This window comes from Bactrocera oleae, chromosome 6, assembly GCF_042242935.1.
Source record: "Bactrocera oleae isolate idBacOlea1 chromosome 6, idBacOlea1, whole genome shotgun sequence".
Classification (NCBI taxonomy): domain Eukaryota; kingdom Metazoa; phylum Arthropoda; class Insecta; order Diptera; family Tephritidae; genus Bactrocera; species Bactrocera oleae.
The window spans coordinates 73,312,259-73,326,451 of record NC_091540.1 but is presented as its reverse complement, the minus strand read 5'-3'; the positions used below and the strand labels follow the sequence as shown (position 1 = coordinate 73,326,451).

The 14,193-nt window shown below is 37.5% G+C and overlaps 1 protein-coding gene across 1 annotated transcript in view; it reads right to left on the bottom strand.

The window, feature by feature from the left end:
- Positions 1-14,193, bottom strand: part of LOC106617579 (acid sphingomyelinase-like phosphodiesterase 3b) — a 129,907-nt gene that overhangs the window by 6,114 nt on the left and 109,600 nt on the right. Inside the window, exons 7-8 of the mRNA XM_036363973.2 lie at positions 5,160-5,355; positions 449-561 (exon numbers count right to left, since the gene is read on the bottom strand). Coding sequence (XP_036219866.2) covers positions 449-561; positions 5,160-5,355 — 309 coding nt within the window. The remainder of the gene's footprint in view (positions 1-448; positions 562-5,159; positions 5,356-14,193) is intronic.

Sequence of the window (14,193 nt, the reverse complement as noted above, 5' to 3'; positions counted from 1 at the left end):
CAGAGTATGGCAACGCAAGAGAAAATAATTCTCGAACAAAATGTTGCCACAGTTACAAAATTGTGCGCCTCAAATAGAGAACAAAAGCTTGATATCCGTTTTGACCAAACCGTCATTCTTTAGAAGGCTTTGGCGCGGAAATCGAATTCCAACTAAAATTTTCATCTATGCCCTTAATGAAAGTCTTCCTATTCACAACTTTAACTTATCTTTGGCTTTGAACATCAGTTTTTTTAAATATTGAGAAAAATCAGAAAATTCATTAATGACAAGCCAACAACATTAAAATCATATATGATGGTCTGTTATCCATGTCAGAGAGACGACTGCAGAAAAGTGTACAGGGTTAAATATTCTTTGCATAATTTTGTTTTGACATAAAGCTTCTAAAGGGATCTTCGCCACTAATATTATTATGTTTCAAAATCAGGCATTCAAGTTAACCAACCTGGCCGGAATCCGTATCGAACTTGTAGAGCCGCATTGCCGGGTTATTTGAACCTACATTCAGCTTCCTTGGCGTTACAGACGGTGAAATCATCATCCATGAAACCGGTTTTCCTGCAATGATAAAACAAAAATTGGTACTGTTTAGTTTAATTGTCAGCTGAGCATTCACATAATCTTTTATATATTCAATTATTAAATTTAAAGTAGTCCTACATATCTAAGCTTTGCGAGATATTTGCTTATATAAATGATATAGCTGAATTTTTCGTTCGCATACCTGTCGCTGCATTGAGCAAAATTGCGAAATTAATACGTGTGCATAAAGACGAAATTAAATAAATTACTTATACATATGTATATGTTTGCCTTGTAGGTAAATATGTGTGTAATGTATGCCATGGGCACCCTGCAGGAATATTTGGGATACATGTCCCCCCTTAGCTCAATTCTCTTGAATGCCGAAATCCTTAGGCTCCTATTAAATTGAATAACTCTTTATTTTCCTCTTCCTTTTCTGCAGTTGTGCATCGCTCATTTTGGCCTTTACAAATAAACACGAATTAGCCATAAATATTTTTCGATAAGAAAACATCAAAACTCGAGAAGCTCTCGGTATGCCAATGGGTCCTCATTTGCATTTACTCCCGCGAGCCTTGAGTGTGTACGTCAGCAAATGAAAAATGAATTATGAATATGTTATTGCCGACATACAAGTATACACATGGCACATACTTACGTATATAAGGTTGCATACATGTGTAGCTGAGAGCCCAATAGCGATGGATGTGCGTTTGTTTTTATGCCGACATTAAAGGGTTTTATGCACGTTTCATTGCGGAAACAATTAGCCAACGGATTTACGCTTCTCACTCGACAGTCGCGCACTTGTGAATGCAAATATGTGCGCCACGCTACTTAAATACATTGTAAGCGCAAATTTATGGCAGAAGCGAGTGCGCTTACAGATACAGATACGCCCAAAGAGCATTGTGTGGCCACTCGAAATTATAAGAGCGTGTTCATTTTTCGGTTTTAAAATTGTGCTATTAACATAGGAGAATCTGGTAAAAGTACTTTTCAAATTCATCGTTCACAATTCCATTAAATTTAAATTAATTTTTTATTAAATATTAAAGACCTGCTTTCGTATTAAAAAGTCGATATTTTAAATATATTAGAGGAAAACACTATCATTACTTGTACTTGGTTTCTTCTAGAGTACACAACTTAAGCTTAATCAGCACTATCAAAAAGAGTGCTTTAAAATCGTGGGGAAGAGGCCATTTCCTGCATGAAGAGACAATGATCGCCACCATTCACCGAAAGTTTGGTGCGGTAGGCCTCATTTTGTATGCATTTGCAAGCAAAGATTTCATGCTGAGATGCATAATGCGTTTTAGGCAAAATGCCTGAAGTATTTATTTATCGTTTATTAAGGCATAACTTTCTCAGGGCATTTCAGTGTGTATGTGGGTGTGTGTGTGTGTTGAAGATAGGATGTGCTAAGTGTTTTCCTTGTACTTGTAGTCAAATGGCTTTCTGGCTGCAAAATGACAACTACCTGACAACCACAAATATCAAGTATGTGTCTTCCAGGTCACTGCACTTGGCTATCTACAGCTGTACGCTTGGTTTGAGTGAATATAAGAATACAGAATATACAGTATATTACATATATTGCTGCGATTACAAACATGCACTGACGAGATGGCGATTAAATCACACTCACATAAACTCCACATAGCCAGAGCAGATGGCACTGTGATAGAGTGAATTGTGCATAAATAAATAAATGCATGCATATTCTAATTCAGCTAAACATAAATACATATTAAATTGCGTTGTGGATTCTGGCATGAGTGTGAATTTAAAGAGAAAAGGCATGAACATTTATGCAAATATCATTCATATGCAATATTCATGTGTCATATTCCGGAGGTCTTCGCCACAAAGTGGTCGCCCGGTGACAAAACGCCATCAGCGACGGTAGGAAGGAAAGCGGAAGCAGCAGAAATAAAATCATTTTAAAGTTTGTTGACTGGCACTTAGCCTGGTGACACTTGGTTGCTCATACGCCCGGTGGTGTTCCAGGCATTTCCATTCAATGCGGCTGAGGTAACTTTTGTCACCGCGTTGATGATATTTACAATTTAAACTTATTAAGTAATAAATTCTGTTTGTTATTTATTTGTGGTAATTGAAAAACTTTAAACTTTAAAGTAAATTGTTTTCGAGCCCACTTTCCGAGTTGGGCGCTGCAAAATATCGTACAAAGGCGACGGAGAAAAAATTGTTTGTTTGATGAGCAAAAACTGTCAACAGTTACTGGCACCCAAGATATTTTTTCTTTCTCTTTTGTTTGCCTTCGAAGTCTATTTGTCGTAGTTTGAAACTTTTTGCTTTTCTTTGGCGCTCTATTTCTGTTAATCTTTTTTATTGCTCTTGGTCTGTTCTTGCCTCCTTATTTAGCTGGCCATCCATCATGGGCCTTGTAAGCGCCAGCAAATATGACAAACAAAATTTGTCGCCAAGTCTTTGTAGACTTGTGGGTGTTATTGGAGTATACATATATCTATATATTATATATCTACTCATTTATAAATAAACATATGTATCTACATTTCGTATATACTTTGCAGGCAGATTTAGGACTCATATCGCATTAGGGTGTGATTGTACATTTTTAATATAAAGCTTGTAGTATAGATGCTATATTTGTATTTTTCGTAACGGTAACTGTTGCTTATGTTCATTTTGTCTGTTTTTTTGCTTGACGAAGACAATCATAATTACCGCCAGTATTCCTTGTGCTACATTCGGATAAGCTGGAAGTCACTTCCCTGAGCTACCGTAATAGTTGACGATGCTATCCCTTGGCGTGATGATATGTGATGATCTGATTTGGACGGTTTCTCATATCAAAAGCCAAGAGTTAGGGATGGCTGTAGACCACCAAAGTCCATTTATTTTACCCAGTCATAATTTCCTCGCTTCGCACATAAATAGTTTTATGAGATTGTTATTTAAATCACCATAATTATTTGCAGTAATAAATATTTTCGCATATTCGTACACAAATAGGCGCGTATGTGTGTGTAAACCCAAACAAACACATGTCAATGTTACTTAAATAACCAGTTTAATTAACATAAATGCTCAGTATGTCATTTGTAGAGTTGTAGAGATGTTGTAATGTTTGATCATTTGCGGCAAACCGAAGTTTACAACTGCTTATGTAGTAGTGCGCATGAGTTGCGATAATTGATTGAGGAAATGCCAACAAAATCAAATGCAAATATGCCAGATAGCAGTAGGAATAATGGACAGACAAAACATGAAATCATGTGAATTTCTATGGAATATCTTATTGACTGGCGAGCACAGACGCTCACTTAGACGACATGGTCTATTCAATTTTGGTATTTAAATGCTTATGACTTGGAGAATTCAATAACTTTTCGCCTTTGTTCACAAGCTATACAAAAAGTATTAATTAATGGATGTTCATGTACTTGTAGTACAGAGGTCAAGAAACTCATCAACTGCGGCGTACAGTGACTGCAGATGTGGCCACAAGAATGGACCAACAACAGGCTGCACACACATCTCACTTGCTCTTTGGCAAAAATTTTGCATTTTTAAGGTATTTTAATTAAACCTATAATCTTCATGTCTGTTCTCCAACTCACGTGATATTTGACGAAAGTTCAATTTAGTAAAATTGGACATTTTGTTGGTTTTGTTGGACATTCGTCTGCTTACATTTTCGACTCAAAAATCGCTTCGTGCGTTTGAAACTGTCACTGGTGCTTAGTGTTAGTCTTCTAGCTCTAGCAAGCCATCACTTGTTGGTGGTGAATTTCAATCGCAGAGACATCAATAAATTCAACGTATCTCATAGTCAGCTGTACTTCTACGTAAAAGGGTTATGTTTCAGATGAGAGTCTGCTACGTCTGTGAAGTTGTTCTAAATTGTCTTTTTAGAAAATGTCTTATTTCGACTAAAAATTGGATCTCTCTAATTCTTCGATGAAATTTATTGATGCTTCAAATATAGACCCATCCGATGAAATGGGTAATCAAGTCCCCAAAAATATTTCCAACAATTTTAATCAAAAGCTTCCCTAGGGTCTATCTGGGTAATGAGGTCTACTCTGAGCAATTTTAAGGCCATCGTGTCGTTCGAGTTTCAACGTGCCTTGCAGCCATTACAGCAGTTGATAAGTGTCTTGTCTTGTCTGCTTTAACCTTTCAAATTGAAATGGGCTTGTCGCAGTTATGTTAATTCGCATTGACGAAATGCGGAAATGCAATTGTGTGCGCAAATCTTAGCAATTGATTTGGTTCAAACTGGCTGTACAGGGAGCCAACAACAATTGTACGCAACAACAATGGCTCGCAGTTGTACTTTGTATCTGTAGAAATTAATGCTCGTATAATTGCGAAGCCGGAGGAGTGACAGACATGTTTATATTAATGAACAGCCGGCAATAGACCAGTATGAAACAATATATATACTTTCGGTGTACTTCCTTTAATTATTGCTTTTCTACACAACTAATTTATTACAAATAATGGATGTTATTGTAATTTTGTTGTTCTAGTATTCCGTTAAATGCAAATATGTATCTTCTGTTTACTTATAATTATCTTCTCGAACTATATTATATGTAAAGGTTAAAATACAAATATGTACATATATAACTCACCATTGTCGTCGTATATGATCCGAAAAGAGTCCGAATGCATATGGCCGAAGAATTGTCCCTGGATGATTGACGAATACTTTCGAACCAATTCCAGGTAGCGTTTATTATTTGTTTCGGTGAATGTGGTGCGACCATTTTGCTGCAAACCGATGTGGCGTTCATCTGAGCCAGGTGGAATATGTCCCACAATGTAGACCTGCGGAAACCGAAAGTGATATCATTTGTAAACAGCTTTTACTTTTTAAGTTTGTACACTCAACAAAGTTTTAAGAGATATAGCTTCCTTTCAAAGTTATGTTTGTATATGTATATGTTAATGCAAAGCTCGACCCTAGATGCAATATCGACTTATATTACCAATCGCGAAGCTACGCAGAAAAATAAACTTTCGAACAAGTTGGAGCTTCCATGTCTTAATAATTCAACAAAATATAGTAAGGAATGTAACTCCAGAAGCTACAATACATCATATCATTGGCAACGAAAACACGGCAATAGTTATGGTTTGTGAGTTGATAAACTAAGAAGGATACATTGAGCCACCAGTACTTCTCAAAGGCTATCACCACTTTCCATTGAGCATCTTTATTTACTTACTAACAATATTTATGTTTGATTCAAGTACATTTAATTAAAACTAAATATCCAGTCACTCTAAATTAAACCCCGAGGCAAATAAGAGCCAACAAAAAGTTTATAGTATTACAGGTATTGCAGGTGCTAGTAAAACACATAAGTATCAGCTTAATACCCATTTAGGGCTCCCTTAATATCTAAACAATATGTACAGCCTGAATACAAACAGTTCAGCAGTCGTGTATGACAAAGCTTAAATAGACCTAATTAACAGGCTAAGCTTCGTGTCACGCGCTGAAACATTTTAATTTCAAAATTAAACATCAACAGTTTAAAAGAACATACAAATCTGCCACCGCATACCGGCTAACTACTATCTCAGGCTGACAAGTCAACTGGTTTAAATATAAATGAATGTACGAGTCCATGCACGAGAGTATTTAAGATTAAATCAGCACTCGCAATGAGGCACAGAACAAAGAAGACAGAAGGCAAAGGAAGCCACGGAGTTATATAAGTAGTCATGTACATATGCACACAGATCTGTGCTAGATTCCATGTCCATGGACACACACGCACACATACCTAATATCGAGCCTCTAAGTTGTGTGCCGAAAAGGTGTTGCCCTTCGTCTTTTGTATCCCGGCCCATTGCGGTTGAGGCCGACTTGGAAGTTAAACTATTAATTTGCACACAAACGGCTGCAGAATTGTAGTCGAATTAAGTAAAAGGCAAGCGTTCAATGTTCAGTTTTAAGTGCTCTGGCTTTGGAACAATAAAAACTACAAAAGCAACCGAGTGTAACCTTAAATGGAAGCAGCAGGCGAATAAACGGCACTTAGCCTTGTAGGAATAATTTACCACACCGCCGTTTCGAGCTTTAACAGCGCATGACGAGCAAAGAATACTTACTTTTAAATGAGAGCTGAGCTCCAAAATACTAAAATGTCCAGAAATGCGTGCTTTTGATATAATTGAGCGAAATCGAGGCATGTGTTCAACATTATACTGAATAAATAGATTTGAACTTATGAAGTCTTTTCGATCTGTCTAAAATTAGAGAGCAGTGAATCGAACAAACGACTAAAATAAAAATATTGGCAAATCAAACAGCAAGCAGTTATACAACTCAAATGAAGAATCTTCTTGAAGTGAATTTGATTGGATAACTTGGATTGTATTTTCGAATGACAATTTTCTAACAAAGTTGCCTAAAAGGTTAATCGAAGCCGACCAATGAGATTATATCTTTTAAGTATTATAGAAATCAATGAATCAGAAATGAGAATTATATTAATTAGGGTATGATGCTCCCATTTAGTCATATTTTAATCGATAAAAACTTAAAGAATGATACAAATTACCAAAGACTTATTAAAAAAGTTTTTACTTCACTTTGATAAAGTATGGGAGCTATGTGCGATGCGATTTATTCTTCGACATTAATTTGCCAAACGATCAATCCATAAAAACGTTATTATTAGATTGGAATAAGGAGTGACACCTAGGTGGTGAATAGCATACCCTGGCGAAACTGCCTATCGAAATAGAGCAATAACGATTACGTTACAGATTTCAAAAGTCATATATTATGTATGTATTATACATATACGTTTAGGGAAATGTAAATGAATGCCTCTTCGGAATCTATGATTGAAATGTTAAAACTATTTAGAGGAAATTCAAAATGATCGACCGGGGTTTTCAAACGGTGTTTCAGTATTAGTGTTTACAGCAAAACCACCCGAGTAAGTCCCAGCTAAATGCATAGATTCTTATTTTCTGCGCATTCTGTGTCAGCTCAAGTCGCAATAAATAAGTACCTGTGTGTGTCGGCTTAAATTGTTGTCCTTTGAAAGCTTATTAAGCTAGTTTGTGCTCAACCGCGGCGCCACTTGTTTAACTAAACCCATTACTCGCGTTCCCTTGCGGACAGCATTCCCTTTATCCTTTATTTATTTATGTGTGCACACTTTGCTCCCCTTACAGCCACACTACTACAGGGACTCTTTAATCTATTTATGTAAATTTGATCCCATTTCGGTTCACATTCGCCAGGGTTTGTTCTCAACTGCGAACTTTTCTCAAAAGCCTCTTTACCTTTGTTGTATTCATTTATATAAATACAGTTATACATGTACACAAACACCTTTTTTGAGTGTTTGAGCAGACACTGTTCTTATTCTTCTCCGGCCATGCTTGAGTATGCAGGAGTATGTGTAAATGTGGCTTGTCTCGCCACACTGGAATTAAGTCAACCGCCGAAATGGGAGAAGCGAGTAAATTATTTAAATGAGATAAACATAAACTGCAAATCTACTTATACCATTTTTCCACAGGCGAACTGAGGGCACGGGGAAGAGTTGGCTCAAATGTGCTTGTTTGACCGCTGGAAAAATTGCTTTTAATCACTGCCATACTTGGCTGCAGTTGGTAAAAAGTTCTAGGCAAATTTAACTATTGCCAACGTGCCCAGCAGCTTTAGCACTTTATGTGGATTTGTATCGCTTCTTTATACAAATTCTTTCTTCATATACGGCAAGCTCGCTTTAGCTTGTAACTGTTTGAACTTTTGTTTTTCTTGTGCGGTTGTAGATTGCTCTTAAGCTTTTTATATGCTCGTAGTCTACGAGGGGTACAAAGATTTCCTTTGTAGTTATAGGTACTTTTTAGTACGAATAATTGAGAAAAAAGTGATCCGAATTTTACTAGAGTTTAGCTGCTAAATAACACATTTGAAACTTGTGGAATATACTTAAAAGCTGCAGGAAGTTATAGCCATGTAATTTTGTGTCTTTATTAGCGATACGCTATGTCAACGTTTAGGGACTGTATATGTTTGTTGGGGTGGTAAAACAACAAAAACGTAGAACAATCGTTAGTCGCTGCAGTTGCTCTATCTGACGTTTGAGTTACCTTATTATAAAATAATATGATGTCTCTCGAGATACTAGATATTGAAGTTCGGCGTTTGTAAACTATCCTTTTGTTAATGTTCCAATACGTACAATGTTATATACTTTCTTTTGTTTGTTGTTGGGTAATTTACCTTCTCAAATATTCTTACTTGTTTCTCCATTAGAAAATTTAACTATAATATAAGAAAGTTGAATATCCCTGCTGCCAAAGGCTGCCTCAGACCCTTCTTCTGCTTATGGGCCATTATGGTATATTGCTAATGATTTCTTCTGTAATCCATATGAAAATAGGCTAACACTATTTTTGTGAGCTGATTCTTCTGGGCGTATCTTCGTGTCAGTTAATAAATAATATTTTTGTGGTAGCAATGTACCCGTGTTGGCTCTGAGGAAAGCAACCTATAACAACTACAAAATATTATAGTAAAGTGAGATATGCCTATAAGTGTATTGAGTGTATTGAGTCCTCACAGTTATCAATTTCTGGCCTTCAGTATTCAAATCGATATAATCTGCACTAAAACTTGTAATATACAAATTTATAAAAATCTGCCTAGTACATATAGTCGAACCGATAAGCATTTGCAAATAATATACTTACCTATATATATGTATATGTGTGTTTTTGTTATCACATACTCGTATTAATATGTGCTGTGGGCGTATGTGGAGCTTGCGGGGGTCTAATAGTGATATTGGTGTGGTTTACGCCAACTCAGAATTGTATTTTCCACTTTTGCGGCTTAAAAAGGATTAAAGTGGTTTAAAACATGTGCAACATGCACACAGAGTGGCAAACAGGAGAGGCAAATAAAGAGCAGAAAATGCATAAACAAAGGTGCTGGGAAAAATATATTTGGTTTCATTTCGCCGGGTGTGCCAAATAAATAAAGCTGGCAGCCTCTCCTCCTCTCCGTTCCCGCCACCATGCAGGCGAAAGATAAACTAAAATTTTGCAGCAAAACTTCCTGCTCGTAGATATTTATTTTGGCCGATTGCCCACCTGATGGCGAAAGGTTAGTGACCACCAATGCGTCTTCGAATGCGGCCTTTGTTGCTGCGTTCTGCCAATGGGCGTGTGAGCGTGCGTACAGTTTTAGCCGCATGCCCCGAGACCCGTGCAACTCGTGCCACTTACCCTTGTATACATTTTGTAATGCAGCGCACTTAAAGTAGATTATGTTATTAACAAGTGACCTCCATGGCACTTGTCTGCCTGTGTGAAGGTATGAGGTCACCGCAGTGCATGTGTAACGGTATATTGTTTGCAAACAAATATGGGCAGGTATTAGTGTGTTTGTGTTATTGCATTAAGTTGACTGGACATTACGACTGTCCTGCAACTCTTGCCCGCAGGGACCAGGAAATATCCATTCAATGGGAAGGATATGCCAACTAAATTAACATGAGAGGAAGATTTTACTAAACAAATGAGGAAATCACAAGCGATCATTTGTGTTCGAGTTTTGATTAGGAAAATGGATTTTCATTTATTGAATGTTGTCATGGTCCATTATTTTGTTATGGTTAAGCATAATGCATGAAATCACTGAGAACTTAACCGAACTCGTTGACGTCGTACTATTACCGCACTGTTTAAACACCCTTGGGGAAACCTGTCACAAGATGAGATGTTGTTAGTTTAATTCGACGTCACTGTGTTTTCGGAGCAAAAACATTTCTTTCCCAAATTTTTTCTTTGTACTCTTCTGCGCTAATTATACTCTTAAAAGCTTCGTATTTCACTGCAGCGGTGAGACAGCGGCTAATTTTTGTCTTTTCGCTAAGAGATTATGTTACGGTTGTTTAACGTTTTCAGTGGCGCTTGCCCGAAGCTCCTCATTGGAGCCGCTTTTTTGTGCGGTGCAGAGTGTTGAGGGGGATTTTTGTCTGCTAGTAATTTCACTCCGAAAAATTAGAGTTCTTGCTGCTCTCGCTCGGGTTTTTCGACTTTACTTAAATAATTTGCTTTCGGCTTGTAGGGTTTAGGGGCAAATATACTCGCATTATTCATTGTGATTACCTGCCTGATGCGGCTTGTTTGTGTGCAGAAGCATTGAGGAGAAAATGCAATAGACTGGGCCGAAATTATATGCAGGTGGTGGCAAGGTTGACATTCGGTTTCAAATACGACCCACAGAAAACTTAAGCTTTAAACTTCGTCACCAAGCGTCTAATTTGATGCCACTTGTGCTTCACGTCTTGTTTGCTTTTCTTGCTGACCTCCTTTGCATTGCTAATTTGTATGCAATGTAGTAACAACAACAATGTGGCATATTATGCCATTCCAACTCAAATGAAGAAACAACAATAACAGGCAAAAGCAAGTTTCCACTTGAAATCTGTGACTCGCCCTCCTTTTGTCCTGAGAGACACATCTCAGTCCAAATGCCACTTCACACACACACACACTTCCCGCTGCTTCAGCCATCCATTCAAATGACCGGCCATCCAATGGTCCATCTGTTTATCTGTCGCACTTCAATGTTGCATTAGTTGCCGCCCTGCTGTGCTCGCTCTCTGCCAGAACGCTCGACCGAGCGCCTGTCAGCTGTTGGCGTTTTCCATTTGCTTTTTGTTTTTGCAATCTTTTGTTAGTGTTCGTGTATTTTTAGTGCACCTAACTCATCACTTAGGCAGCCGGAATTTAATTAAAATACCAAAGCGGGTTAAGCGCATGAACAGCATCAGACTACAAAGCAACTACACTGCCAACAACAACAGCTCCAGCAGCGTGATGTCGTGATCGGGCGGCGGGGTCGAGCAACTTGCAACACAACGTGCAACGTACACACGTGCGCATTCGAGAGCACGGCAATAGAAAGAAATTGTTAACAAGCTGCTGTCTGTCCGTCTGCTAGTCTAATTTTGCTGCTTGTTCTGTTGTTGTGCGTACACACAACCGCCCGTATTCATGCAAGTAAGTGTGTGCGAGTCTGCGTGATTGCACGACCTCTTGCGTGCTGCCTTTGTCTTCGGCCTTAAATTAGCATTGCATTACTTTTCAATGCAAACTCGCCGGACTTTCGGACAAGAAAAAGTTGTCCCAGCAATTTAAATACTTTTTACTCTCTTTCAGCTTGTTCGGCATCTTTGTTTGATTTTTGTATTCTTTTTGCCGTTATTTTAAGTGGTTGATGACAGATAAACAAACGCGGAACGCACAACACAAAAGATCAACTTAACAAGAGACGAGCGAGTAAGTTTGTTTAATTTTTTCTGAATGTGATTTGGAGCTTCAACAGATTTCTTAGGCTCCTCTCGCCTTCCTTCTCTGTCCGATATTTCGCTGCTTTGCGAAATAACTTTGCTTTGACAAGTCAACTAATGCCTCAAAGTCTAAATGTATGCGCCAAAATTTACATTAAAGGAACCTTCGAAAAGTAAGGATTAAAGGGTCGAGCATTTGAGTCAACTTATTCAAAGTTAATGAACCCATCTGAGTTCTTCAAGCGTTGTGAAAAATTGCTGCGTGATTAACAAGATAAATCATGTTCTTTTGCCTTCTTAATTAGGCTATTAGGGTGTGCCGGTCCAAAAGTATTCTTAAATTAGACATCTCTTCAAAAGGGACTTTAGTTAATGTGATAATCAGTTAAAAGCAATCAAAACTTTCATATTACCTCCCCTATTATTATCCGAACTTTGCAGATCTATAAATAAAATATTCGGTAACCGGTATTTATATTTAATATTTGCTTTTTCTAAATATTTTGAGGTTCAGTTGCACCTTTGCTCGTTTCACCTACTGATATTGATTTTGATCTAAGAAATACTCGTACTAGATTTTTTCTAAACAAGGAGCAGACGTGTAAAGTAATCTGCAGACTCTCTTCGGTCTTTTGGAATGAAGATCCCGTTGTATTGTGCTGCTATTTCAAGCATATTAAAGCCAAGGATTTCAGAATATGAAAATCATTAACACATGCATATGCCTAACGGCATGTTTGCAATGAAGAAGTTGACGCTGGTCTGGTGGGCTGTGAGAGATGCATTATTTAACTTACAAGTATGAGCATGAAAATGTGAAATTATTGGTAATTTATTTTGCCATTTTCCATTTCAAGCATATTGTTCCTTAATAGTGACGTGTGTGTAATTCAACTACTTCGTTTTTATGTTCTCCCTTTTGTTTTCATATTTTTTTCATTTTGCATTTACAAATTGTTGTTGTTGTGCTCTTCTCTTTAGATGTAACTATGTGTAAACATTTCGAAAAGTCCGATAAAAGGTAGAACAAATACAAACACAATCCAGTTTTGTGTTCACATATACAGAATCGATATCGGTTCGTAGTACCCGGTGGAAATGGTTGTGAGTGTGTGTTTGTGCGTGGGAAGGTATGCATTGCACCATCTATTAGAATATTTAGAATATTACTTTGCAAATGATGGCAGTGCCAGCGGCTAACGGAACATTTTGATTCGCCTTGCTTTTTCTATTGACTCTCGACCATTGACAACTAGTATTTCCACTAACGCAAATCTGTACCGTTTCTGTACGTATAAATACTAGAATGGATTTTATGAATAGCCTGCGATGCTTTTCTTTTAACTTTGATGGTAGAGAATAACAAAACAACAATACAAGCGGTTTGTACCAAGCACTCTCGCTTTAAGGGGACAAAATTGTTATTTTAATTTGCCTGTCGCATTTTAAAAGCTTTTATGCAAAATAAGTTAGCTTCTAAAAGCTTCTAATGATTTTCAGCAATAATATCCACAAAATTTTTACCTAGACGGCGATACAGACAGCTGATATTTCACTGAAGCCGAAAGATCACACCCACTCCAAATTGCTTTTTGTATGATGAATTTGGAAGCGACTCAGGAATAAAAATTGGCTTTATATTAAGACAAATATTACAAGGAATTTGTGAATCGACTTCGGAAATATCTCCTCTGAAAAGGCTTTAGAATAATTATAGAGGCGGTCCCTGTTAGAACATTCCAGTGAGGCAGCATTTCTTTTGCAGTTTGCTGATCGAAGGCAAATACGTAAAACATGGCTTATTGGCGGTATCGCATTGATTACATAACATAATTTAATTATATATGTATGTACTAGTTTGCATACCCGACCACATCTCTACATTCTGTAAACTGGTCTTGCATTTAAACGGTTATGTACAAAGCACCAGTTTGTGGCATAAACGAAGAGGCACGCAGAAATATTAAGAAGCGCACTGGAATCCAGGGAGGCATTCAGATAAAAAGAAAGTCTTGCAGTCGAGGACAAAATGTACATATTTCATACGAGTATATGTGTATACATGTGTGTGGGTGTGTGTATTTGCTGTGTTATGAAAAATCGCTTGTGCTTTGCCACAAAAGTGGCAGGTTTCAGTCCTTTAGTGGCACACCAACTGCGACAAAACATGTTCCGTTATGTAAGTGTGCACATGTGTAAGCAGTAGTTGCAGGAGCATCCGTTGCACGTACAGTCGCCATTCGCGCTCCCAGACGTGTGTCGCTCGGCGACAATATATTTATTTAATTTTTTTGGCATACTTCATAGTCACTTTGATATCTTGCACTGT